The 24,029-nt window shown below is 62.9% G+C and overlaps 2 protein-coding genes across 8 annotated transcripts in view; one reads left to right on the forward strand and one right to left on the reverse strand.

Annotated features, from left to right (window-relative positions):
* Nucleotides 1-13,358, forward strand: part of SH3GL1 (SH3 domain containing GRB2 like 1, endophilin A2) — a 30,112-nt gene extending 16,754 nt beyond the window's left edge. The window contains exons 2-10 of the mRNA XM_027049551.2: nucleotides 9,123-9,191; nucleotides 9,496-9,568; nucleotides 10,500-10,643; nucleotides 11,017-11,150; nucleotides 11,239-11,397; nucleotides 11,701-11,804; nucleotides 12,302-12,426; nucleotides 12,534-12,590; nucleotides 13,032-13,358. Of these exons, the coding sequence (XP_026905352.2) occupies nucleotides 9,123-9,191; nucleotides 9,496-9,568; nucleotides 10,500-10,643; nucleotides 11,017-11,150; nucleotides 11,239-11,397; nucleotides 11,701-11,804; nucleotides 12,302-12,426; nucleotides 12,534-12,590; nucleotides 13,032-13,228 (1,062 nt within the window). The 3' untranslated portion in view covers nucleotides 13,229-13,358. The remainder of the gene's footprint in view (nucleotides 1-9,122; nucleotides 9,192-9,495; nucleotides 9,569-10,499; nucleotides 10,644-11,016; nucleotides 11,151-11,238; nucleotides 11,398-11,700; nucleotides 11,805-12,301; nucleotides 12,427-12,533; nucleotides 12,591-13,031) is intronic.
* A 1,303-nt stretch (nucleotides 13,359-14,661) lies between these two features.
* On the reverse strand, nucleotides 14,662-23,166 carry MPND (MPN domain containing). Of its 7 annotated transcripts, none has more exons than XM_053220084.1 (13): nucleotides 23,036-23,166; nucleotides 22,642-22,931; nucleotides 21,674-21,910; nucleotides 19,845-19,977; nucleotides 19,033-19,117; nucleotides 18,759-18,855; nucleotides 18,406-18,478; nucleotides 18,249-18,325; nucleotides 17,299-17,467; nucleotides 17,101-17,171; nucleotides 16,514-16,684; nucleotides 15,737-15,829; nucleotides 14,662-14,933 (listed from the first exon to the last, which is right to left on the reverse strand). In XM_053220084.1, exons 1-13 carry the CDS (start codon nucleotides 23,040-23,042, stop codon nucleotides 14,847-14,849), a joined length of 1,590 nt encoding a protein of 529 aa, XP_053076059.1. In that variant the 5' UTR covers nucleotides 23,043-23,166; the 3' UTR covers nucleotides 14,662-14,846. The 7 variants fall into 7 exon arrangements, with proteins under 7 accessions (XP_053076059.1, XP_053076057.1, XP_053076062.1 ...); XM_053220082.1 differs by having other exon boundaries at nucleotides 17,299-17,485; XM_053220087.1 differs by having other exon boundaries at nucleotides 16,514-16,603; nucleotides 23,036-23,165.
* Between the last annotated feature and the right edge of the window lie 863 nt (nucleotides 23,167-24,029).

The following is a 24,029-nucleotide window of genomic DNA, read 5'->3' on the forward strand; positions in this document are numbered from 1 at the left end:
AGCAACACCGTGCCACGGGAAGGGTTCTGCATGAGGGAGACTGGTGGACCCCCTGAAGAGCTCCAGTCTGGTGCACCCCTGGTATTTGTACAGGGCTCTTTAGTGTTTTGGGAGCTTTGGACTCGTGTCAGCCCTGAGCCATGGGTATTGTGTCAAGTTCCAGAAGGCTCAGGACAGAGCCGGCCCTTGAATTCAGGTCTCCTGCCTCTGGGCCAGCATAGGTAACTTGGGTCCTTGGCCTGACATCCAGGAGCAGGTAAGGTCCTCCCGACCACCCGCTTGCAGGGGCCTAAGATCGGCCCCACACTTGCTGGTGGGAGGGCTGGGGTTTGCAGCCCACCCCAAGTGCCGACCTCAGTCCCCAGCAGACCAGTGCTCGTTATTAATCAGCTCCCTTGCACCCAGAGCCCTGACACCCAGCCTCTGAAAATAAGGAAATGGGCGCCTGGGTTGCTCAGGTGGTTAAGGATCCAACTTTGGCTCAGGTCATGATCTCACTGTTTGTGGGCTCGAACCCCGCGTGGAGCTCTGCCCTGGTGGTATGGAGCCTGCTTGGGATTCTCTCCCACTTGCTCTGCCCCTCCCCGACTTGTGTTCTCTCTCTTAAAATAAATAAATAAACTTAAAAAGAAAGGGAGGGAGGGAGGGAAAAGAAAATGAGGAAACAAGCCAGAGAAGTGTAGGGGCAGCCTCCGGAGACGGGTGATTTAACACTTTTGGGGCTCAGTTACCCCTTCCGCCCGGCTTGGTCTCACAGTGTGCACCACACTGCCTGGCCCTGAGCAAGGCACCTCGCCTCCTGGGCCTTAGTTGTCCTGTTTATGAGGTGAAGGTAGTTGCTCAGAGGCTGCAGCTGGGCCGGGTGGTTGCTGGAGGTCTCAGGCGGCTCTTCCTGTTCCTTTGGGGTCTCAAGGATGACAGAAGGACCACGGAACATCATCTTCTGTGCTGTGTGACTCTTTCTCAGCTCCTGCTGTCCTGCCTTCCTCTGCAAGCCATGAGTGTTTCAGCTGGAAGCCAGCTTTCCCCAGCACCCAGCAGGGCCACTTCCTCCCCCAGATTCTGTGTAATCGATCAGGGACCTGGTTAACTGTGGATGAAAAGGAGGGCCAGTTTTGTTAAGTGGCCTCTGCTTCCTTGTGGGGAAGCTCTGGCATCTTAATGGAAATCCGAGGATTGTCGATCTTTACAGTTGAACCTGGGCCAACACTCCATTTCATTGACAAGGAAACCGGGAGGGTCCCCAGAGGAGCCAAGACTAGGACTAGAGGTCACTGCTCCACCACGGTGCGTGGGGAGGGTGCTCAGTCCTGTGGCTCCTGGCCAGACGGACTGGGAGGGGAAATCCCTGTCTGTGGCCAGTGTTGGCCAGCCTGGGCCCTCCGCAGGCCGACACTCAGCCTGCCCTGTTCCCACACCGTGCACGTGGAGCCCAGGCCAGGCAGGGCGAGTTTCTGGTTACTCCTTCTCCTAGGACTGCTGAGTCACCTTGGGGGAGGGACAGGCACTTCCTTGAAGCAGGGCTGAGGCCAGCTCTGTACGTTTGGTGGCTGGGACCCTGAAGCAACAGGAGACGGCACTCGCAGCTGCCTGCGCCCATTCTGCCTCAGCTCGGCCCCTCGCTTGGCCTCCGGGTCCGCCTGTGTTTCGTTAGCCCCTCCGCGGGGGGGGGAACGGCCCTGAAGGGAAGCAGCCGGGGCGCAGCCGACACGCCATGCTGACCCTGTCCTGTCCAAGAGCGACCCTTTGTAGGTGGGAAGAGGGGCCAGCCAGTCCGATGGTATCTATCAAGCCCATGCAGTGTGCTGGCTTGGGGCAGAAAGCAAGACGCACGGTCCCTGCACCCTGGGAGTGTGCTGTCAGCTAGGGACCAACGGGGTATCCAGAGTTAGGGAGAGTGCTCTGAGGGGGGGGCCTGGGGGCCTCTAACGGGACATCACACTGAAGCTGGGGCCTCTGACTCCCCCCAGCAGTTAGGCTGGAGTGATGGACTGGGGGCAGGGAAGCAGTCCTGGGGGTGCAGGCAAAGCCCGGGCAGGTGCCTGGAGAGGGTGGCAGGCCCTGACTTGGCTCATGGAGAGTCCTGGACAGGAGGCAGGAGCAAGGCCCGGGGAGGGAGGCCAGTGTGGAGGCTCCCCGGGGGCCCAGGGAGGGGTGAGGAGAGTCCGAACCAGGGAGGGGGCAGGCCTGGTTCAGGCACGTGGAGGGGGCACGAAGGGACCGCGTGACAGACTCCTAGGTGTCGTGAACCTCATTAGGAAAGCCGTGTGACCATGTGGGGGAGGGTGGGCAGGGACTTCACTGTCAGTGAAGAAAAATCCTTTTAGCCGGAGCCGAAGGGGCAGCTTCCTGGGCGTCTGCCGTGTGGGAGCCTCTCCCGGCTGGTACTCGGACTGTGTTGCCTGCGGAAGCAGAGGTCAGGGCTTGAAGACCAGGCCTCAGCGGCATCCCTCTTGTGTCTCTGGGACAGCGGCACCCAGAGCTTCGTCACCTGACTCCTCACTCCCTCCGCCTTGACAGTCCCTGAGTGATTCTCCCCGTCTGCCTCGCCACTTCCTTCTCCAGTGAGTTCTTCCCGATGCTCGCTTCCTGCTTCGCTCCCAGTGCAGTGGCCATGGCTCGCTCAGACTTCTGGATTAAGGCAGACAGGTGACTCCAGGGCCTTCCCCCGTCACTTGAACAGCATGTGCCAGGCAGGGAAGCGGCAGCTGGGACTTCACGCGGCATTCAGCTCACCGCCTCCCAGACAGCAAAGTGTTGATCTTCCCGGGCCAGCCCGGGGGCCCTGCTCTTCATCTCGAGGAGCCAAGCGGTACAGGGAGGCGGGAGGCTCGAGCCCGCCTGAGACGTGACCTAAACGGCCGGTCCTGCAGGTGGCAGAAAAGCACAGGGGTCCAGATGGCAAGAGGCCAGGTCTGACCGGGGCCCCCATGCCAGGCTCCTTTGCACAGCTTTCCTGGCTCTTTCCCCAGACGACAGCCAGTCCCGTCTGGCTGGGAGACCGGCAGCTGGCATGTCCCTGCAGTCTGGGGGGCCTCCGGCTTCTGCTTCTGAGCCAGCGTCTCAGCCGCTGCTGCCCCTTCTGCTGAGGGAACGCCCCGGCTTTCAGAGGCCACTGTCTTCTGGCACCAACACTAGGCTCCCAGTGAGGCCCTGCCGTACTGCGTGCAGAAGTGTGTCTGCGGGTGCGTGTCTGCTCGCCGGGGCCTGATCTGGTGGCCACCATGCCCAGTTCGGAGCCTCTGTGTGGAATGTAACGTCGGGAGACTTTTCCTGGTTGATCGCTTCCACTGCTCCGTTTCACCAAAAGCTGCAGTTGAGAAAACACTGAGTTTCGATCTCTAGGAGGAGAGGAAGTGTGCGCCCTGAGCCCGAAGGGTACGGGGAAATTGCAGAATTCCCGGTACGCCTAAGGAAGTTCTGACTTGTCGGAGCCCTTCCCTCCGTGGGGTTTACCAAAGGGGGTGGCGACTTAGCGCACAAATATTTACGAAGCGCCTGCGACGGATAAAGTGTCGCTCGGTGCCAAGACCTTCAGTCTGTCGCTGACACGTCTTCACATCCTCCTGCTCCACCCACGAGGGGCGGGAAGGTTCATTTGGGCACAGATGATGTTTCTGTGGCCCCGACTTCAGTGGCACCTCTCCCTCATCCCCGGGGCGGTGGCCCAGCCCTGCGTCTTGTGACCTTCGCTCTCAGAGCCAGTGGGAGCTCCGCCCCGGTCAGCGAGTGGTTCTTCAGTTCTTCCAGAGAACTCACAAGGCCCCGAGGGCCCGGCCTCTGGAAACTGTCCCGAGTATCCTGGGCACGCTGGGGGCCACGGAAGGTTTCCGGGTGGGAACGGACACATGGAGAGAAGGCGGCTCTGGGGCAGCCGGGGCACCACACACATCGCCTCCGCAGAAGCACACTCGGCTCACCTCGCCTTTTCAGAAAGAGAGTCCCGTTAGGCAGAGAGGACACCAGCTGTGTCTCTGCCGGCGCCCCTAGGTGGGGGCGCAGGGGGGTGGGAAGAGGAAGGAGAGCTTGGAGGAGCCCCGCAGTTTGTTGTTGGGCAGGGCAGCAGACAAGCTCAGCCCCGCGCCCTGCGCGGGCCGTGGTTCTGAGTCATGAGACAGAAGACCCGAGAGGGGCCGCTCTGCTGCGTTTGCTCGGAGCGTTCCAGATGTCAGGAGGCGGCAGGGAGGGCGGCCCAAGTGGGAAGGGGTTTGGAGAGAGTGTGTCTGTCCTCGGGCCCTTCCCCATGAAGTCACCCTGGCTCAGGAATTTCTCAGCTCTGCCTGTGGCCTCTTGGGGCCTCCCACGTCCAGGCCTGGTGCACACTGCATTCTGACCCCTCCTCATAGCCCTGGGAGGCCCTGTGTAGGCCCCGGGCCTCACCCCCCTTCCGTCGCTCACCAGTCGTCCAGTACAGGGCACCGCGTAGGCGGACTGGCAGGTCCCATGGGTCTGAGCACAGCTCCCGTCTCCACATACAGCTCCACGACCTGTCACCCTTGTTTCCTCATCTGTTAAATGGGCCCTCTGGTCCCTGCGTCTTCATTGAGTAGATACGGGGCCCGGCACTTAGTAGTCCAGGAACGGCAGCCCTCGTGGCCCGAACCTGCCTCTCACCCATGTCTCTCTCTGCCCACCCGGCCTGGCCCTGCCATTTGGGACCCGGCCTTTCAGGTCCGGCTCAGACAGCACTGGCTTTGCGGCCACGTCCTGCTGCCCTTTGGGCGTATTTACACCTCCTCTGTGACTCTTCCCACATTCTTCTCTCTGTTGCTCTTACGTCTGACGGTCTCCTCTCCCGTGCCAGAGGGGCGCTCCTCAAGGCCAGGACAGACTCCCGTGCCCGGTCCATACCTCTTCCTGCTGCAGACACAGTTCATCACACCACGGCGGTCAGCTAGTGCTGGCCTGTCCACCCCCTCCTGACAGCCGTCGCTGACTGGGGCAGCAGGTGCTCACACCTGAGAGCCAGGAGGCCTGGTCCCTGGCCCGGATCCTCAGGATGGCAAGTCTAGGGCCACAGCCCTAGTGGCTGGGCTAGAGTGACTGGGCCTGGGCCCTCCGGGCTCCCCTTGGCCCCTTGTTTCCATCACCTATTCCAGGCCAGTCGCTCGGGCTCTCCAGCAGTGCCTACCAGCAGCTTCTCCCCTCCACGCCTGGCCCTGGGCTCGCCCTCACCTCTGAGGATGGTGTGGGGAATGTCACCCTAACGCCCACAGATGGGCAGGACCAAGTCAGCTAGGCAGAGGCAGGAGGGGAAGCATGCGCCGGGAGAGGTCAGGTGACTTCCAGTGTTAGCCTGGGAGGTGGTCCTTGAGCGTCACAAGTAGGCCACCACAGCACAAGGTGGCTGGACACAGTGTAGGACACGAGTAGGAAAACGTTAGCCCCCATCTGAAACCGTGTGGCCCCGAGCAGCCCCGCTTGTCCCTCCTTCTCCCCGCTCCTCTGTGCCAGCCTCCTCTTCCTTTTTTTTTTCCCCCTTAAACCCTTAGATCATCAAAGCAGATCATCTGCCCAGGTCACTGAGCCTGCAGATTGGCCCCTTCATTTTCCGTGTCATGTGTATCGATCAGGTTTCCTTGCAGAGATGATTTGGTTCCAGGCTGCCGTTGGCTTCCTCCCACTCAGCAGGATTCGTGCCACTTCCCCAGCTGCCACCAAGTGGCCTCACACAGATGTGCCTGCCGGTGTGGACAGTTGTCCCCGTGCTTCCCCCCCACCCCCCATGAAAGACCCTGCCCTGGCCTTTCTGTGCTCTGCTTGACCACTGCTCATGGCACACGGCATCTCTGTTCCCTCTGGGGATCATTCTGCATACCCGTGCTTTCTCTCCCGAGTGTCCCGATCCCTCACTCCCCAAAGATGGCCAAGACTCTGGAACAATAATGCCAGTCTTTGAAAGTACAGCCCCTTTCCCAACTGGTCTTTGGTATTGAAGCCCACAGGCCAACACCCACCCACGGAAGTCACGTGGGTGCTCTGGGCTGAGGATTCGGCTCCGTTCCCAGCTTGCTCCCCTCCCAGGTGCCCAGTTCACATGTGGTGCCGTGAGGTCCACTGCTGATAAACACAAGATCCTGCGACAGGCCGCCGTCTGCCTGATGCAGCCGCTTGTGGACACAGCCTTGCAAATGCGATCATTGAAAGGCCAGGTGGGATCTGGGCCCAGGGAGTGCCCAGAGAGCAGCGTGAGGGGGTCGGGTGAGCAGGGAGGCGTACAGGGAGCGGGGTCTCTTGCTCCATCACCAGCAGCAAGCACCTCTGCAGTCTGAACTTAGGGGCATGGAGCCACAGATCCCTATCCCATCCTGGAGTGCCTGCCACCTGGGCTGGGGGCAGAGCATGCTCTTCCCGAAGGTCAGAAGCAGTATGGGAGTAGTATCGGCCAGACACGTGGTGAGCGTCCATTCGTGCAATTTCCAGAACAGGTACCACTAGAAGAGAGGGAACTTCCTTCCTGCTGGAGGTGTTCAGAAGCCTGGCAAGGTGCTGGCACTAAAACTCCTCTAAGGGTAACTCACGGCCGGCAGCTCGTGGGATAGGCCCACGGAATCTTGGTAAAACCATTAAAGCAGACGGACACTGGAACCTCACCGCTCAGAGGTGCCCCAGAGCACGGTACTCACACAGCGGGTGCCTGGTGGCCCAGCCATGGTCTTTGTTAACAGAGCCGCCCAGCCTCCCCCAGGAGAGACCCCACCCCACCCCACCCTAGGCCCTCCGTGGACACGGTCCCCGAGTGCTAGCCTGAGGCCCACCGTGCGGGCAGAGCCAGGCCAGGTGGGCGAGGAGCGCAGGTGGACACGGAGATTCGCCTCCGGAGGCCTCTGCCATGTCCCACCGAGTCTCAGCTAGTGGGGGCCACGTGGGGCACAGGCTTGTGTCTGAACTGAGGCAGAGCTCTGGAGATGTTCTGGCCCGGGCTGGGCTTCGTGTTGGCCCCCGGGAGGTGCCAGCACGGGTTTCACGGCAGCAGCCGTCACGGAAGCACTGCTGGTGATCGGTGGGGCCCAGGAGGCTGTGGTTTCCACGCACCACCGCGGCCATCGCGCTGCAGGAGCAGGTCCGCAGCCAGGCGGGGCTCAGCCAGTGGGGGGACGGCCCCTCCGCTCCATGAGCCCGTGGGAGTCCCCGGCTGTGTCTCACGTGGAGGGGAAGAGCGGACCCACCAGGCATGGGAGGAGGACAGGCTGTAGTGAGCACCGAGCGAGGGAGCACGGAAGGTGAGCTCCTCTTCGTCTGGGGCGCAGACTTTACAGGCGGAGGTGTTGTCTGTGATGGCGTCTGCTGCTTTCGTCGGGTCTGCTTTTCCTGAGCAGCACTGAAATGTCGGGGTTGCAGCCTTCCCCACAGACGGACCCTTTGGGGCCCTCCAGCCCCCTCCACCCAGACAGCGTCCCAGCCCCTGAGCTTCCGGGGCTGGGTGCTCAGTGACAGGAGGCCTGTGGTTCCTAGAAAACCCCGTTCCTCACACCCAAGGGTGCCTCCTCGTTACCGACATGGCTTCCGGCTTTCCCTGTGGAGCCCTCGGGGCCTGTCCACTGGACGCGGCCTGCGGCCCAGCGAGCCCACACGCAGAGGTGCGGATTCTGATGCTGCGTTGCCGTGTGGCTCCTTTGGTTTTCCCTTTTGCCTTTGGGCCTCTTGTCATTCTTTCATCCGTTTGAGCTGGTTCCAAGACCACGAGCCCTGGAGGGAAAGGATGTAGGGGACAGTCACCTGCTACCTGAGGGACTTGAGCCCCGAGCTCCCAGGCAGGGTGAAGGGAGGCTAGGAGGGGCCCGGGTGCCTCCAGCATGGCCTTCTGTGTGCCCAGGTGCAAGGATGGCCTGGAAAACCCATCCCTACACGTGGTGCTGAGGAGCTGGGGGCTCCCAAGGAAGGCACCCCCACCCCCTGCCCCTGGAAGACTGCAGGGTCGTCCCGCGCCCCTCCCCTGGGGGGAAGGATGTGGCTCCTGCCCCGGAGACCTGTCCCTGTTGGCCCTGTGCCCGTGTCCCTGTCCTCCTGCACCCGGGGCCCGGAAGGTGTGGTTTTGAGCACTGTTGCTCCAGCTCCCTCCCAGTTCACCAGAAGAGTCTGGTCTCACGTCAGGCAGTGAACTCATTTCCCTCTCTGGCAACCACTGAATTTGAGAATGTCCTGTTTTATCATCATCAAAAGAACTGAAACCGTCCCATGAAATAAAATGGAACACCCCATCAACGCCCAGGGAGACACCAGGGTCTTTCCTTACAGAGTGGCTAGCGGAAGCAGGAGGGTGGCCCCTGCCCCTCCTACGAGGTCCCTGGGAGGATGGCGTAAGGCCCAAGCCGCTCCAGGTGGCAGCAGTCATGGGGCAGGCCCTGCACCAGCCCGCTTCCTTCCTGCCCCCCCCTCCCCGCCCCCCGCAGTGGCCTCACCTGCACCCCAGGCCCTTCCTGGACTCCCAGGCTCAGCCTAGTAGAAAGCCCCTGACCCACTGGGGCACTCAGCCCTGTCTCCTCTTGACGCTGTTTGGGGGGCAGAGGCCACAAAGAGACGAGGCAGTTCCCACATCCGTTCAACCACAGGACCTCCTCCCTGCAGACCTGTTGGTTTCCCAGAGGCGCTCAGGGAGAATCCGTATCGGGGAAGTGTCAGGCCCAGAGTTCCCGAGATTCCTTCCCAGAAATGCAAGGAAAGTGGGAAGAGGGAGGTGTGTGATTCCCTGAGTAAAGAGGCTTTGGTGAACCTCTTCCCCATGCCTAGAGCTGAACCATGGCATCACTGGCTGCGTGTGAGCACTTCAGCCCCATGAGGGGACATCACTCAGCTGTTGGCTGGCCCCAGGCAGGTCTCTGGGGGTGGGGGGCACTCGAGTAGGCATGGCCAGGGAAGGCTTCTGCCTTCTAGCAGAAGGTGCCCCCCTCCCCCTCCCGCCGACCCCGCAAAGCCCTGGGTTTGAAGGTGTGGGTTTGGAGTCGGGGCCTTGCTCGGCCACCCATCTTCCCATCAGCTGCCATGTTCGGCATCCTGGGGAGCCATCGTGGATGTGCTGACCCCTCAATCCGCTCCCACTGGTGGTGGACGTGGCTGGAAAGCATCCTTGGGCCTCTCCCTCCTCTGAGGCTCACACTGTTTTCCCTCCTTCTGTCCCCCAGCTGGTCAGTGAGAAGGTCGGAGGCGCCGAAGGGACCAAGCTCGATGAGGACTTCAAGGAGATGGAGAAGGTACCAGGGGAGGGGGTGCGCCCTGCCTGGTGCTCAGCACTGTTTGCCAAGTGCCCATGGCCACAGCGCCACATCTGGGCTGCGGGTGGGGCTCCTGGATGGACAGATCCCCCAGCCACGGGGGACCCGCGTAGCAAACCACAGTAGGCAGGGAGGCCAGCAGCCCTCTGAGCGGCGGGCGGCCCTTGTGTGGGCTCTGAGGCAGGTGGGGCTAGGGAGCGGGGCGAGGGCTGTCCAGGGGCTCCAGGTTTGGCCTCCGGTGCGTGACGGTTATAAAACCCCCACACGCTGCCTCTCTTCACAGAAGGTGGACGTTACCAGCAAGGCTGTGACAGAAGTGCTGGCCAGAACCATTGAGTACCTGCAGCCCAACCCAGGTAGGGGTACCAGCCAGCTAGTCTGCAATTTTCCCATTACCGGAGCACGAAGGAGGAACGTACGAGCTCAGGGAACTGAAATGCCCAGGGTGGGCATGTTGTGTGTGTGGCTGGATCCCAAGGGTCCAAGGGATGTCCTCAGTCCTGCACTTCTGTCCACTTCATCCGGCAGCTCTCATTCTGCGTGGCGGTCCTAGCCTTAAATCACCCTTACGGCTGACAGTCCCAGCAGAAAAGAGCGTCTTTTCCACATAACCAGCTCACTAGACCAGTTGGAATCGGTTGCCCACCCATTCGCCAGGCCCCAGCCACCTGCCCACCCTTGGAGCATGAGGTGGGGTTCCCTAGTCCGAGAGGGAGACAGGGGCCTTTCCCTGAGGGCAATCCAAGTGCCGGTTCCCATAGCAGGAGGTGATGGGTGTGGGACGCGCGCAGCGACACCAGGCACGTCCATTCAAGGCCTGTGCCACGGACAGCCTGGAGCAGGCGGAGGGAAGTGCGTGGCTCCCTTCCCCCCACCCCAGCGGAGGGCTGTGTCTGGGGCACCTGTGCGCACCTGTGCCTGCCCCCCACGCCTTCTCTGAGGTGCTACTCCCGGGCCAGGGAAGGTAGCTTCTTGATGACAGCTGGGCCGCAGGACGAGGAGGCCGGGGGGGGCCCAGAGGAGCTGGTCACCTCCTGCCTCCCGCCAGGGCTCCTTTGTGGCTGAGGTGAGCAGAGAAGGGGAGGTCTGTGCAGGAGCTTCTTCGCAGAGCCTGGCTCTCAGCAGGCATAGGAACCGAGGTCCCTTGGGCCAGGGCAGTGCTTTAGAAAGAAGGGTGCTGGGGAGAGGAGGAACCCAGAGAGGAGCAGCCGGTGGCCAGTCAAGTGCAGGCCTCCAGGCTTCGTGAGCGAGACTGGCCGCGTGCCTACCCAGCCTGTTCTGTTCCAGCCTCACGGGCCAAGCTGACGATGCTCAACACGGTGTCCAAGATCCGCGGGCAGGTGAAGAACCCTGGCTACCCGCAGTCAGAGGGCCTGCTGGGCGAGTGCATGATCCGCCACGGCAAGGAGCTGGGCGGCGAGTCCAACTTCGGTGAGGGCTGCGGGAGGCCGGGGCGCCTGGCACCGGATGGCGGGAGGCCACTTCCCTGCCGCTGCAGAGTTTTCCGTGGGGACGAGCGAGGATCGGAGTGTTGGCTGTAGGGCCACAGCCACTGGCAGGCCTGCCCTCCAGCCGCAGCTGATTCTGGGGAAGCCGGTCCTTGCAGTGGGGGCTTGTTTGACACCCGTCCTCGCCAGCTCCCGGCTGCTGGGGCTCAGGATCAGACCCTAGGGTCCCTTGTTGGGTCCTGAATTCTGGCATCTGGGCCCCGGGGCGGGAGGACAGTTTAGAAGTTGGGGTGTCTTGGGCCCCTAGGCCGCGGCCTCCTGTGACAGTTTCTTCCCCATTCCGGGTTCTGCCGCAGGTGACGCCCTGCTGGATGCAGGGGAGTCCATGAAGCGCCTGGCGGAGGTGAAAGATTCCCTGGACATAGAAGTCAAGCAGAATTTCATCGACCCCTTGCAGAATCTGTGCGACAAAGACCTGAAGGAGATCCAGGTGCTGCCCGCGTCCCTCCTCCCCCCCACCCCCGCCGCGCCCTGCCCAGTGTGGCTCCCCAGTTCACACACACAACCCCCCACCCCAGCACCACCTGAAGAAGCTGGAGGGCCGCCGCCTGGACTTCGACTACAAGAAGAAGCGGCAGGGCAGGATCCCCGATGAGGAGCTGCGCCAGGCCCTGGAGAAGTTTGAAGAGTCCAAGGAGGTGGCGGAGACCAGCATGCACAACCTCCTGGAGACGGATGTACGTCTGGGCCCCAGTGCGGGGGAGCCCGGAAGGCGGGGCCGGTGGGCGGGGTCACGTGTGCCCCGCCCGCAGCGGGTTCAGCGCCCAGGTGGAGCCTCCGGGACCTAAGGGGGCAGCCACCCTCCCCTTCAAGCCCCCTAAAGCTTTCTGGGCATCTCCACGGGCAGCAGTAGGGTCAGGCAGATGGGGAGAGGGCCGGGCCCCTGTGCCAGGAGCGTTCTGGAGAGGCTCCCTTTAGAGGGGGCCTTGGGGGGAGGGGTCACAGGGAGAGCCTCCCCTTCAGCAGCCGGTCGCTTGCAGATCGAGCAGGTGAGCCAGCTCTCTGCGCTGGTGGATGCCCAGCTGGACTACCACCGGCAGGCCGTGCAGATCCTGGACGAGCTGGCCGACAAGCTCAAGCGAAGGTGAGCCCCGTCCTGCTTTGGGCCGGTCTCTCAGGGCACCCGGGACACCGCCACCAGCTTCTAGGAGGCTGCACTCAGGGTGGAGGTTCCAGGAGAAAGACCTGATGGGCTTGTCCCGCTTGTCAGAGGGGAGGGCTGGAGTGGCCTCGGGGGGGGGTGGGGGGGGGGGGGCAGGCAGGGCTCCTGTCTCCTGAGAGTCCATAGTCCAGTGCCTGACAAGGGGAGCCTGGTGCAGCCATGTTCCCAGGCAAGGTGGGCATGCTAAGGGACTTCAGGTCTGGCAGGACCTGGCCAGCCGGCAGCCTCTGAGAAGGGCCGGGGCCGGGGGGGTGGCTGACCGACAGGGGGGCCTTGTGGTTAGACCCATCGGGCCTCTGCGCCCAGGCCTGGCCCCGGGGGGCAGCAGTACAAAAGGCGGGAGGCGGAGGCATCCCTTCATCGTGGCGTACACGGGATTCGGCCGCCGGCCACTCCCCCCCCCTCCTCCCTGCACGCAGGATGCGGGAAGCGTCCTCTCGCCCCAAGCGGGAGTACAAGCCCAAGCCCCGGGAGCCCTTCGACCTTGGGGAGCCCGAGCAGTCCAACGGGGGCTTCCCCTGTGCCACGGCCCCCAAGATCACAGGTAAGGAGCGGGGAGGGGGCCGCCCCCCAGCCGGCTGCCCCCCCCAAACCGCAGAGCCAGGCCCCGCCCAGGGTCTTCAACCCCCTCTGTGCTTTGTGTGTGAGCAGCTTCGTCTTCCTTCCGATCTTCTGAGAAGCCCATCCGGACCCCCAGCAGGAGCATGCGTGAGTGTCCCGCAGGCGCGCCCCGCCCTTACATGCTCCCCGCCTGCTGGTCCGTTTCAGGAGGGCCTCCCTCCTCCGGTAGGAGTGGACACCCCTGCTGCCAGTCCTCTCGGCCCGTCTCAGGCTGGGGGGGGGGGGGGGGGCTCGGCGCCGGGGCCAGGCGGCACGCCCCCCCATCGGCGTGAGTGTCCAGCAGGCTCCGGGCCCTCTGAGTGGCACGGTCATTCTGTCACCCCGATGCCCCCGGGCAGCCCTAGCTCTTCCCAGGAGCGTTTTGGTGACCACTCGTGGAGCCCATTCCCATCCCTCGCCCCTGGTTCTTCCTGACAAAGCTGGGCGGGCAGGAGGAAGGAGCAGCTGCCCTTCGGGGGACAGGAGCCCGGGGGGTGGGGGGGGGGCGGGGGGAGGAGCCAGCGGTCTGAGCCAAGCCCCCACCCCCAGCCCCACTGGACCAGCCGAGCTGCAAGGCTCTGTACGACTTCGAGCCCGAGAACGCTGGGGAGCTGGGCTTCCACGAGGGTGACGTCATCACGCTGACCAACCAGATCGACGAGAACTGGTACGAGGGCATGCTCCACGGCCAGTCGGGCTTCTTCCCCCTCAGCTACGTGGAGGTGCTGGTGCCCCTGCCTCAGTGACCGCGTCGGCCCCGTCCACGTCGGCCTTCTGCAGCCGGGGTGGCGCCTGCAGGCGCTCCCCATGGGGGAAGGCGGGCCTCGCTGGGGCAGCAGGGCTGGATGTCGGGGAGGGGCCAGCTTCCACGAGGGCCCCCCCGCCCCCACCCCGCGGTCCCCGCTCCAGGTGGCAGTCTGGGGGCCGGGCAGTATTTTCGCTCCCCGACCCCGCGCCCCGAGGGGGCGAACACTAAGGTGCTCTTAGAAACACTAACTTCCTCCCACGCCTCCAGGAGCGGGTAACTCCAGGTGGGCCCCCTCACTCTCACACGCGCGTGCACACACACACACACACCCCTCCCCCCCCCCCCCCAGGAGACCTGCCCTGAACAGGAGGAGATGGGGGTTCTGAGCAGGACCCCTGGCTGACACTCACCACCCTGCTTTTCAATTCACCCACAACACTCCTTCCCAGCCCCAACTCCAGGGCTCCCCAGGCCCTGGCACACCCGTGGATGCCACCTCCCTGGGGAGAGATGAGCCTGGGGTTCTCAGGGTTCCCCTAAGGCCGGCCCTCTCTGAGCAGCCTCTGAGGTGCCGTCGTCTCCCTCCTCCAGTGCCCTCCACCCTGCCCCGCACCCCCTCCTCGCCTCCCAAGTGTAGGGTGCCCCGCCCCAGATAAGCACACCGGACAGTCCTCTGGCACAAACTGCCACCACCAGCCGTGCCCACGGCACACGTGTGCACCACAGACGGGACCACAGGAGTCTTGTGGCCTCTGTCCTGCAGGTGGTCCCAGACCCCTGGGACCACCCTGAGGAGGGTCACAGGCGCCTCCCCAATCCCAAGCCAGCCACTGTCCCCACCGCTGACAGCGGCCCCAGCCATCTTCCTACAGACAGACCAAGGCAGGCAGCCGCCCTGACCAACAGAGCCGAGCCCCGCAGCTACTTCCTCTCTTGCCTAACCCAAAAATTGGCACAACTAGGGGACCTCGGGACTGGATCACATTCCCCTCCTCTGATGACCTTGCAAAGGCCCCAGGGACACCTGGCTCTGAGGCCCCCTCATTGCCATTACATGGGGGAAGCACAGACCTCCCAGCAGACATGAGCAGTGGAACCTGGGCCACAATCGGCAGATCGAAATGTAATCCTGATTTTTTTTTTTTTTTTAAGTATTAAATGTCTCTTTCTACAGCCTCTTGCTTGGTGTGGTGCAGGGTGGGTCTTCCTCCCTGGCTCTCTGTGAGTGTCCAGGGGAGCCGGGGGAAAAGTCATTTGCCCAGCCACCAGCACAGGCATCACGTCCTCCAGATGTCCCTGCAGCCCCAGGAAGCCCGCAACATGGGCGCTCGGAGCGTCCCCTCCTGTACCGCTGCCCAGACGGCAGCCTATGTGCCCAGGGACGAGTGCAGGGCGCTCCCCCTCCCCCCAGGGTGAGACACACACCCAGGCTATTTGCTTCTGTCTTTTATTATCCGTGCCCCAACCACCGCACGGCTAAGTTGCACAGGAACAGAGCGGCACAGCCCCCAAGAGAACCCCCCCCTGGTCCCAGTCCCCCTCAGCCCAAACCACGGGGGGGGGGGGGGAATCAGTGTCTGACCAAGAGGCCCCCCCAGGCCATGGCAGGCGGGGCCTCAGCTCCCTTGTTTAAGAAGGCTGTAAACCTGCTCCAGCACGTGGCACAGGCCCTGGTCCTTGGGTGTCCTGCTGGCCAGGGAGATCTGAAAGGAGCAGGGCTGGTGCCTCAGGGCTGTGCCCGGTGGTCCTGGCCTCACCGGCTCCCCTCCATCCGGGCAGAGGCTCTCCTAACCGACTCACACGGTAGCGTCCCCAAGACAAAGTCTTATGTTTAAATGAGGAGGCCTGCTCACGCGGAATGTTCTGGGTTCGGGGAGAGGACTACCTGCACACTCCAAATCCTACATTCTTCCTAGCTGCCTCCTGCCTAGGCTCTCACACCCTCTGCGCCGGGGGCTGCCCCCCGCCCCACCAGCCCAGCAACGGGGTGGAAGTGACCCGTGGTAGCCGGAAGCTCTGGTCACTCTTGAAGCTTGAGCAAAACAAGCAAACGTGCAAAACTGCATTTCTCTACAAGGCAGGAAGCCAGTCAGACACCCCCGAGGCCGCCGAGCCCCGCAGCGTCCCACTGGCTGCAGGGCCGGCGAGCTGGAGAGACCTCTGCTCGCCTCAGCTCTGCCGGCGCTTGAGGCTCTGAATCGGACCCCGGCCCCTTGTGCGCTCGGGTGGGCGCCCACGCCATGACATAGGGCCCAGTGTGGCTTCTCCATCCCCACGGCCCAGGGTCTGTGGGTTCTCCCCTTTCTAGCTGCTCTTGAATAGCTCTCCCCGTCACCGTCACCACCCAGCTGTGACCCAACAAGGCTGTTGGCAGCGTTGACACCCAGCTGAAATAACACGGAACTCAGGACACGGTTTCTCAGGCTGCCCGCGGATAGATTCTCACGGGCTCCCCCCACATTGTCTTCCTACGGAGTCTGCACGAGACAGGGGACATGAGTCTTACCTTCAGCTTGTCGAGGTACGTGTGCTCCTGGCTCCAGGGCTCCTGGAACCTCACGAGGTCAGGGGCGCCCTTGTAGAATTCCACCAGCAGCATCTGGGGGACAGGGGGCCGATGGGACTCCTCGCTCCTGCCCTCCCACCCGTGCCAGGTGCCGGGGATACAGCAGTGGGCAGCCTGTGGGGCTTCAGTCCCATATGGCACGTAGGCGCCCAGGACCCCAAGGGAGACCACCCACTGAGGAGTGCCACCAGGGAGCTCAGCAGGAGGCCCCTGGAGGGGCACCAAAGTAGCCCCAGGCAGAGGGAGGCACACGGAGTGTGTGAGAGGGAGGGGCTCCGAGTGTCGCACAAGCCTGACACGGACCCCTCGCGCAGCCTCATCCAAACAACAGTATCCGGGATTCCACAGGTGTGACCCACTAGCTTTTTTCAAACGCCACTTGGAACATCGACACTAAACAGCTGGGGGACCACCTCAAGTCCCCTCACGTGCCTCCATTTGGAGAATCAGTGCAGGTGCAGAGGCCCGAGGCGGGGGCACCTCCGGTAACTTCCAGAACAGCAAGGCCAGGTGGGGGGAGCAGGTGGGCAAGGATCAGGGGACTTGAGCCTAAAGCCACAGGTGATTTTCAGCCCCGGACGAGGAGTCTGGCCTATGCCCCGACGTGGCGCATTCAGCCACCCTGAGTCCTGCAGTCTCGCCACCGACCAGCGGGGTCCTTCAGCCCCACCCGCCCCTCTCAGGGGCCCTGTGCGCCCCACCCGGGAGTGAGCTCACCATCTCATGAAGGATGTCATTAGTCAGGAAGTTGTCCTGGACGTAGGCCATCTCCACGTCCATGGGGATGCCGTAGTCACTGGGCCTTTGCTGGCAGGGACACGAGCCAGTCACGCCCAGCCTCGGATCCCACGAGGGGATGCGTCCCGGGCCAGCAGTCAGAGAATCACACTGCGACCAGGTTCAGAGCCACGTGGGTCCTCCACGGAAGGCTGCGGTGCGACTCCGGAGGCGGCGTGGCCCTGCCCCCAGCAAGAGAGGCCGCCAAGCGAGCCACGCACCCGGGAATGGCTTCCCAAGCCCGATTTCTGACCCCGGGACAGATGTGGGGAATGGCACTCGGCAGAGTTGGGGAGGGAGGTCGTGTTAGTATCAAGGGCTCCACGTGATGCCCGCGCCTTTTCAACATCCAGGCCCTCTCGGGAGCCCGGGACAGCGCGACGGTTATGGTCCCATTTCACGGGGGGAAACGGGGGTCCCCACTCCCCTAAATGAGCCCAGAACCAGAGTCCTGGCCACGGACCATCGACAGGCCCCTCCTGGCCCGCAGCGCCGCGACCCTGCCCTCCCCCCACAGCCCCGCCTACCTCGGGGGGCGGCATCACCCAGAAGGGGGAGATCTTAGACTCGGGGCCCGGGTTGCCAGAGTAGTAAGGGGCTGCGGGAGGACAGCGAGAGTGGCGACGGCCTGGAGGGGTCGGTGGCCCCGAAGCGCCACGCGCGCGCGCGCACACGGACGCACGCGCCGGACGCACGCATGCGCACCCGCGCGCCCCAGGCCTTACCGCAGAGCAGGGCGAGGCAGGGCTGGAAGCCGTTGCTGGAGCCCTGCAGCCGCAGCTGGTAGTCCATCTGCGAGTCGATGTCCTGCAGCGACGGGAGCGCGGGGCTGTGCGGGTGGCTGTGGTACCAGCCCACCAGGGACAGGCCCCGCAGGAGCAGGCTCTGGTAGATCTGGGGGCACAGGCGAGGCTGCGGTAGAGCCGGGGGCTCCCCCAGCCCTCGTGCGCGCTCACCCCTCCCAGCCGCCAGCGCGCCTGCCGCATCCCATCCCCATTCGAGGTCAGCACTTAATATGTGCCTGCCGTGTGCCTGGCCTGGGGACACAGCAGCACCAAGACAGAGCCCGCCCCCACCCTCCAGGAGGCCAGGGGAGGGGGAACAGTCAACAAATACATAAAAAGATGCACCCGTCACAAAGCAAAGGCAAACGTTTATTTTAGGCAGGCCGCCTCGCCAATTCCTGGCTCGCAGCGGGCACTCAAACAGTTAAACAGATAGGAGGATGTGTGTGTGCACTTGGGCAGGAGCAGGCATTTCTGGATGCCTTCAGCAAGCAGAGGCAAGTGCTGGCGTAAGGAGCAAGAAAGAGGCCGAGAGACGTGCGGCAGTCGCCTGTCCCCATGGGTCACTGCCGGTGCCAGAAGGTGGGTGTGGTGCACGTTGCACAGCGCCAGGCACACACAAAGCACCACTATGACACCGCTATTGAGAATGGCAGCTAATATTCACTGGGCTCTTACTACGTGCCAGGCACGGCCTGGAAACCGAGGCTCGGGGTAAAGAGGGCGGGGCCACCTGCGCAGAGGAAGCAGGACCACGGACAGGATCACAGCCACGGGGCGGGCGCTCACACATACTCTTCCGCACACTCGTTTTTGCGCTACTAGCCACCGGGACAGCTGTGTCCACACGAGCCCTCCCTACAACGCCCTGACCCCCCGCACCCCCTCACCTCCTCTTCCATGGTGGCCGCCATATCCGCGTCCCCCAGCCGGCTCCGGCAGGGGAAGGCTCTCAGCACCGTGAGCACTGTGCAGAGGCGAAGAGAAGGTGTAGACATCAACCCCAGCCCCAGACACCCCCCTGCCCACCTGGCCCCAAATACCCACTCTGGCTGTTGATGTCCCAGCGGCCCCCCAGGTACCCCACGACCTCGCTTCGAGTCAGGTGGCTGTGGAAGTCCTGGGGAGGGGACGGACACCAGAAGGGCGGCTCAGGCTGCGGCCCAGCCCCAAGCGCCTCTCCTCGGGGCCAGAGCCCTTGCAGTGTGCCGGGACCACCCCATCGGCCTCCTCCTTGGTTCACTGATCGAGTGCCTACTGTTTAGCAGCAGTGAACAAAACAGAAAAGGTCCCTGCCCTCCTAAGAGCCAACCTCCCAGGGACCCCTTCCAGGTGCCCCAGCCACCTGCCCAGGTCTGGCCCTTGGCCCTCAAGGGACGAGGTGACGGCTGGGCACACACCAGCAGGAACAGCACGTTGCTGGAGATGGCCACGTTGAACGGCTGGAACTTGTTGATGGCAGCGAAGGATGTTACCTCCACCAGGGTGTGGGGGTTCCTGTAGGAGCCAGAGGGTCCCGCAGCTTCAGGAACTCAGCCCCGAGCTAGCTCCCCCGGCCCCCAGAGCCAGCGCTGAGGGGGTGAGGCCTTGTGTCCCCCCCCCCCCCACACACACACCCGCAAGAGCTAGTGAAACCTGGGGGCGGGGGTGTGGCAGGCACAGGGTGTGTCTGACCTGGCAGAGTCTCGACTGCCCAGCATGCAATACCGCACAGGCACCCGGATCTTGTTTTCCACCCGCTTCCCGGCGGGCACGGCCTCTGTGGGGCGGGCGAGGGGGGAAAAGGCAGCCTCAATCCCTCCCAGCCCAGAAGTGGAAAACAAGGACAAGGCGGCCCAAGAAAAAACCTCCAGAGGCAGCTTTAAAAATCAGGCCCCAGAACGGAGAGATCAGGTGGCAGGTTAACAAACTGGAAAAAAGGAGATTAAAATACCAGAGGAAGGGCTTAGGAAATCAGGGAAGGACCCCAGGAAACCAGGCAGGGGGCCAAAGGAACCAGGCACTGAGGCAGCAAAATCCTATAGGGGAGCGTGGAAATCAGGCAGCATAGTGAAGAAATCGGGCCATGGGACCAAGAAATCCAGATTAGAGCTTAAGAAGCCAGGCAGGGGGGGGTGGGGGGCACTGGGGGGCTCAGACCGTTGAGCACCAGACTCTTGATTGCGGCTCAGGTCATGATCTCAGTGTTTGTGGGTTGAGCCCTGACTCAGGCTCTGCACTGACTGCACAGAGCCTGCTTGGGATTGTTCCCCCCCACCCCTCCCCTGCTCACGATCTCTCTCTCTCTCTCTCTCTCTTTAAATAAATAAACATTAAAAAAAAAAAAAAAAAAGAAGTCAGGCCACGAGAAAGAAATTAGGCAGTAGAACTAGAAGTCTGCCAGGCATGTTGGGAGTGCTGAGAAAAACGCAAGATCTGCCCCCCCCCCCCCAGCCACCTCCTCACCCGAGTTCTGCCCGCCTCCTGCCCTCCTCTAAGCCTCTCACCTGGGTGCGCAGGCTCCAAGGGTCCCTTGGCAGGTAGTCTCCGACTCTTGTCCTCAGTGGAGACCCCTGCCAGAACCTCCTCCTCTTCTTCCTCCATCAACAGCTCCTCCTCCTCCCCTTCACTGGCCGGGCTCTGGGGGGGGGGGGGGGGCGGGCGGCAGGACCCTCAGCTGGGTGCCACCCACCCTCCTCACCAAGTTCCACTCAGACCTTCAGCTGGCCTTAGGGTCCTGCCATTGCCCCAGGGGCCCACTAGAGGGAGCGAGTGAGCACAGGCGGCCTGAGGTCCTGGTGCCGCTCCGATGTGAGCACCTTCCAGCAGCTGCCGGGCGGAGTTTCAAACCTCTCCTCTGCTTTTACAAGCTGTGCAGCTTCTAGCAAGCGCCCTAACCTCTCTGAGCTCTGTTCTCCTCATCTGTAAAAAGGGGCTAATGACCTCCAGCGCATAGGGACAGCATCAGGGTGAAATTAAATAATGCCTGCAAGGCAATTAGCACACCTCCTGTCGATACATTCACTGAGCAAGCAAGTGCTTATAGGGATTATTTTACCAGATTCTCTCAATAATCTCTCCTGATCTGCCCTCAACTGCCCCTGCTGGGGTGACCTCTCAGTGTCCAAAACCCAACAGGCACATGGTCTCTGTACTCTTCCTCCTCGCCGCAGGGTCTGGCTGGCCCTGGCTCCTTCTTCTGGGAGCGCCCCAGGGACCCAGCTTCCCTCCCATCTCTCCAGTCCCCTCCGTCTCCCACCCCTCCCCGGTGTGCAGGCTGGGTCCTCGGGTTTCTTGTCTCCCTACCTGCTCCCCTCCGGGGCAGTCTCCTCCACTCTTGGGGCTGGAACCCTGTCTCTGGCCTGACCACCCCCACAGTCCTATCTCCAGCCCAAGCCTCCCCTGAGCTCCAGACTCAGCGTCCGGCTGATCCTGGAAGTCTCGGCGGGGCGGGGGGGCGGGGGGTGCTCCCAGGCACCTCCACTCAGCTCTATAACCACGCCGCACCTGACTGTCCCCCAATCCTCCCCAATCCCCATGGCAGCCTCATCCATCCACTTGCTCGGAACAAAACATCTCTTAACACCAACATCTATCTGATGCAACCGCAAATCCAGTGAAATCCACTTTCAAAATCAGCCAAAACTTGCCCGCTTCTTGATCCATCAATTGTCCGCCCGGTCCACCCCATCATCTCCTGCCCGGACCAGGTTCTGTCACCTACATCCTGGTCCCCAACTTTCACCCGGGCCACCCCCCAGTCTTTGTGCCAGACGGCGGCCACCAGGGGGCGCGTGTGGGCACCTGAGTCAGGTCTGCCCATCCTCTCTGCCTTCCTGGGCTCCCACCCACGTCAGGGAAAAAGCCCAAGTCCTCCCCGCCTGTTTCCAGCCTGACATCGGCCCTGCAGATTTCCGATCTGCCAGCAAGATATACATATACGATACATACGGATACTGTTAGCATCTTCATTTACATACGAAGGAGAATTAGCACCCAGAGACGACCCTAGGCCAAGCTCACCAGCTGGTGAATATTCAAAGATGTTATTACTATCATAGCATTAGAAACTCTCCCCGATCTGGTCCCTGCCACTGTCTCCAGTCCCCTCAGCTGCTTAAGACACGTGAGCCTCAGGCTGTATCCACTGATCATGGTTCCCCAAGCGCTGTGTGGCTTCCTCCCTCCGCGGCTCTGCGGTCTTTGGCTCCCTCTGAAAACTCCTCCCTTCGCCTCGCTCTGACAAACTCCTGGTCATCCCACAGGGCCCCAGCTCCAATGTGCTCACTCTGGGTACTCCTTATCCAACAGCGCTTCAAGAGGCTGAGGGACGCACCTCATCGGCAGCAGCCGTGGGAATGTGCAGCTGGTGTCGCCGGAGCCAGGCCGCCTTGTATTTGTCCAGTTTCTGGCCCTTGTACTTGACAGAGGCCCAGCCACAGCCGGACTTCTTGGCCGGGTTCACCAGCTTCTTGCAGTGGGTGGCCCAGGCGCTGGGTGAGTTGAACACCTGTCCCGTTTCCTGCCACACGATCCTCCCGTCGGGCTGTAGGTCTCCCATGAACTTCTTCCCCTGCAGTAACAGCAGCCTGGCTGCACCCAGGCCCTGGTACCCACCAAGCCACCTCCAGGAAGCCCTCCCTGACTCCCCCCCGCCCTGCTCCCCGGAGCTTGGCACCCACCTCTGCCCACAGCATCCCTCCCAGGAAGCTGACCAGCTTACATGCCTCCCGGTCCCTGTATGTCCACAGTCAGTCCTCATCAGCCTGGATTGAAACTGCCCAGCTCTGTGTCTGCCCACCCGCTCACTGGACCGTGAGCCCCCAAAGGGCAGGGACAGGGCCTGCTTGGTCCCTAACACACAGCACACAGCCTGGCACACGGCAAGTGCTCCATTCATGAACCGCCCCCACTCACAAGGCCCAAGGAAACAGCAGCAAACGTGTAAAGCATAGTGTAGCAGGCTGCCTGCTGGGCGCTGTATTCCTTTGACCCTCCTACAACCCCGCGACAGGAAAAATAAAAACCCATTTTATAGATGAGGAAACCAGGATATGGAGAGGCTGAGTAAGGTCACACAGCCAGGAAAGAGGTGGTGTCCTCTCCGAGCCTCGGTTTCTCCTCTGTGGAATGGGCTGTTTGGTAAACGATGCCCTGCAGCCCAGAAGGGTTCGTGCTGGGTCTGGATGCTTGTTTCAATTTCCCCTCCCCACACCTGGGCTTGGCCGGTGGGAGGAGAGCTCTGGGCCTCAGTTTCCCCTTCCTGCCCCAGCCGGGACGGGATGGGGGGTAGGGGACGCTCACCAAGTAGTAGATGGACAGCACCCCGGCGCCGGGCTCCAGTAGCGCATCTTTGAGGAGCACCCGCAGCGTGACCGCGCGCCGGGTGAGCGCGCCCCCGGGCCCGCCGCAGCCCCCCGGGCCCGCCCCGGCTCCGGCCCCGCCGCCGCCGCCGCCGCCCCCGCCCCCGCCGCCTCCGCTGCGCGCGCCGCCAGCTCCAGCCGGCCTCTCGGGGTCCTCGGCCTCTGCCTCGTCCTCGTCCTCATCCGGTGCCTCCTCGCCCGCGCCACCCGCCGGGGACAGCGGCTCCGGAGCTGCGGACAGCGACAAGCTGCAAGGGGCCGCGAGCCCCCAGCCGCCCGGGCCTCTCGACTCCACCCCGCCCCCCACCCCGGACCCCCAGCCGGGCCCGCCGTACCTGCCATGGCCGCTCCGCCCCAAGCGGCCCGCGCCCTGCGCCCCGTGCGACTTGCGCGCCGCTGGCTCTTTCTTCCCGGCACGTGACACGGCTCCGCCCCGAGGGGGAGGGGCCCCAGCCTGGGGGCGGGAGGGGGGCTCGGCCTGTCCGCGCGAGCCGGGACCCGGAGGCCTCGCGCCTGTCCACGGGCAGAGCCGGGGACTCATCCCTCCGGGACCATCGGGAAAACGGAGGCTCGAGGCCACCTTCCGTGGGAGGCGCGTGGCAACCTACCAAGCGGGGAAACTGAGGCCCCGGGCCTTTCGCTTTCGGGGAACTAGTGGCTCCACTGGGGCGGCCTGTTATTGGATTTAGACCCGGAGCTGGGGGGCGCGGGGGATTCAGTTCACTAGGACCGGGCGGGGTGGGACACTTGAGGGACCAGAAGTCTCAGCTGTGGAGACCAGGGGAGAAACCCCCGGAGAACGAGCCACAGCGCCCTGGGGCTGCAGGCCGAATGGGGAAGGTCTAAAGCGCCCAAGGCGGAGCGCCCGGCTGGCTCAGTCCGTAAAGCAGGCGCCTGTTGATCTCGGGGCTGTAAGTTCGAGTTCCATGTTGGGTGTAGAGACTACTTTAAAAATAAAAAATTTTAAGTAATAATAAAAATAAATAAAGCGCCTGAGCCGGACGTCAGTCTCTAAAGGGTTAACTCCCATTCCCCTGGGCCGATTCCACGGTTGGGCCCAAGCGGAGCCCAACAACCAATTATAGGAGGGTCATTTAAACTTCAACCAATAGGCAGCAGTCGTGGGATTCCCTCCAGCCAATCAATGTTAAACCGCTGCTTCCGCCAAACGCGTAGCCCCCGGCCAATCACAGGAGCCCCCGGGCCTCACGTATCCATTCAGTTGTAGAGTTTGGTCCTGTGCCAGCCAGTCAGATCCCGGGTCAGAACGTGCCCTCAGGCTGGCGCGCCCCCCGACTTCCCACGCCTCCTCGCGCCGGGCTCTCGGAG

Source organism: Acinonyx jubatus, chromosome A2, assembly GCF_027475565.1.
Source record: "Acinonyx jubatus isolate Ajub_Pintada_27869175 chromosome A2, VMU_Ajub_asm_v1.0, whole genome shotgun sequence".
NCBI classification, from domain to species: Eukaryota; Metazoa; Chordata; class Mammalia; order Carnivora; family Felidae; genus Acinonyx; species Acinonyx jubatus.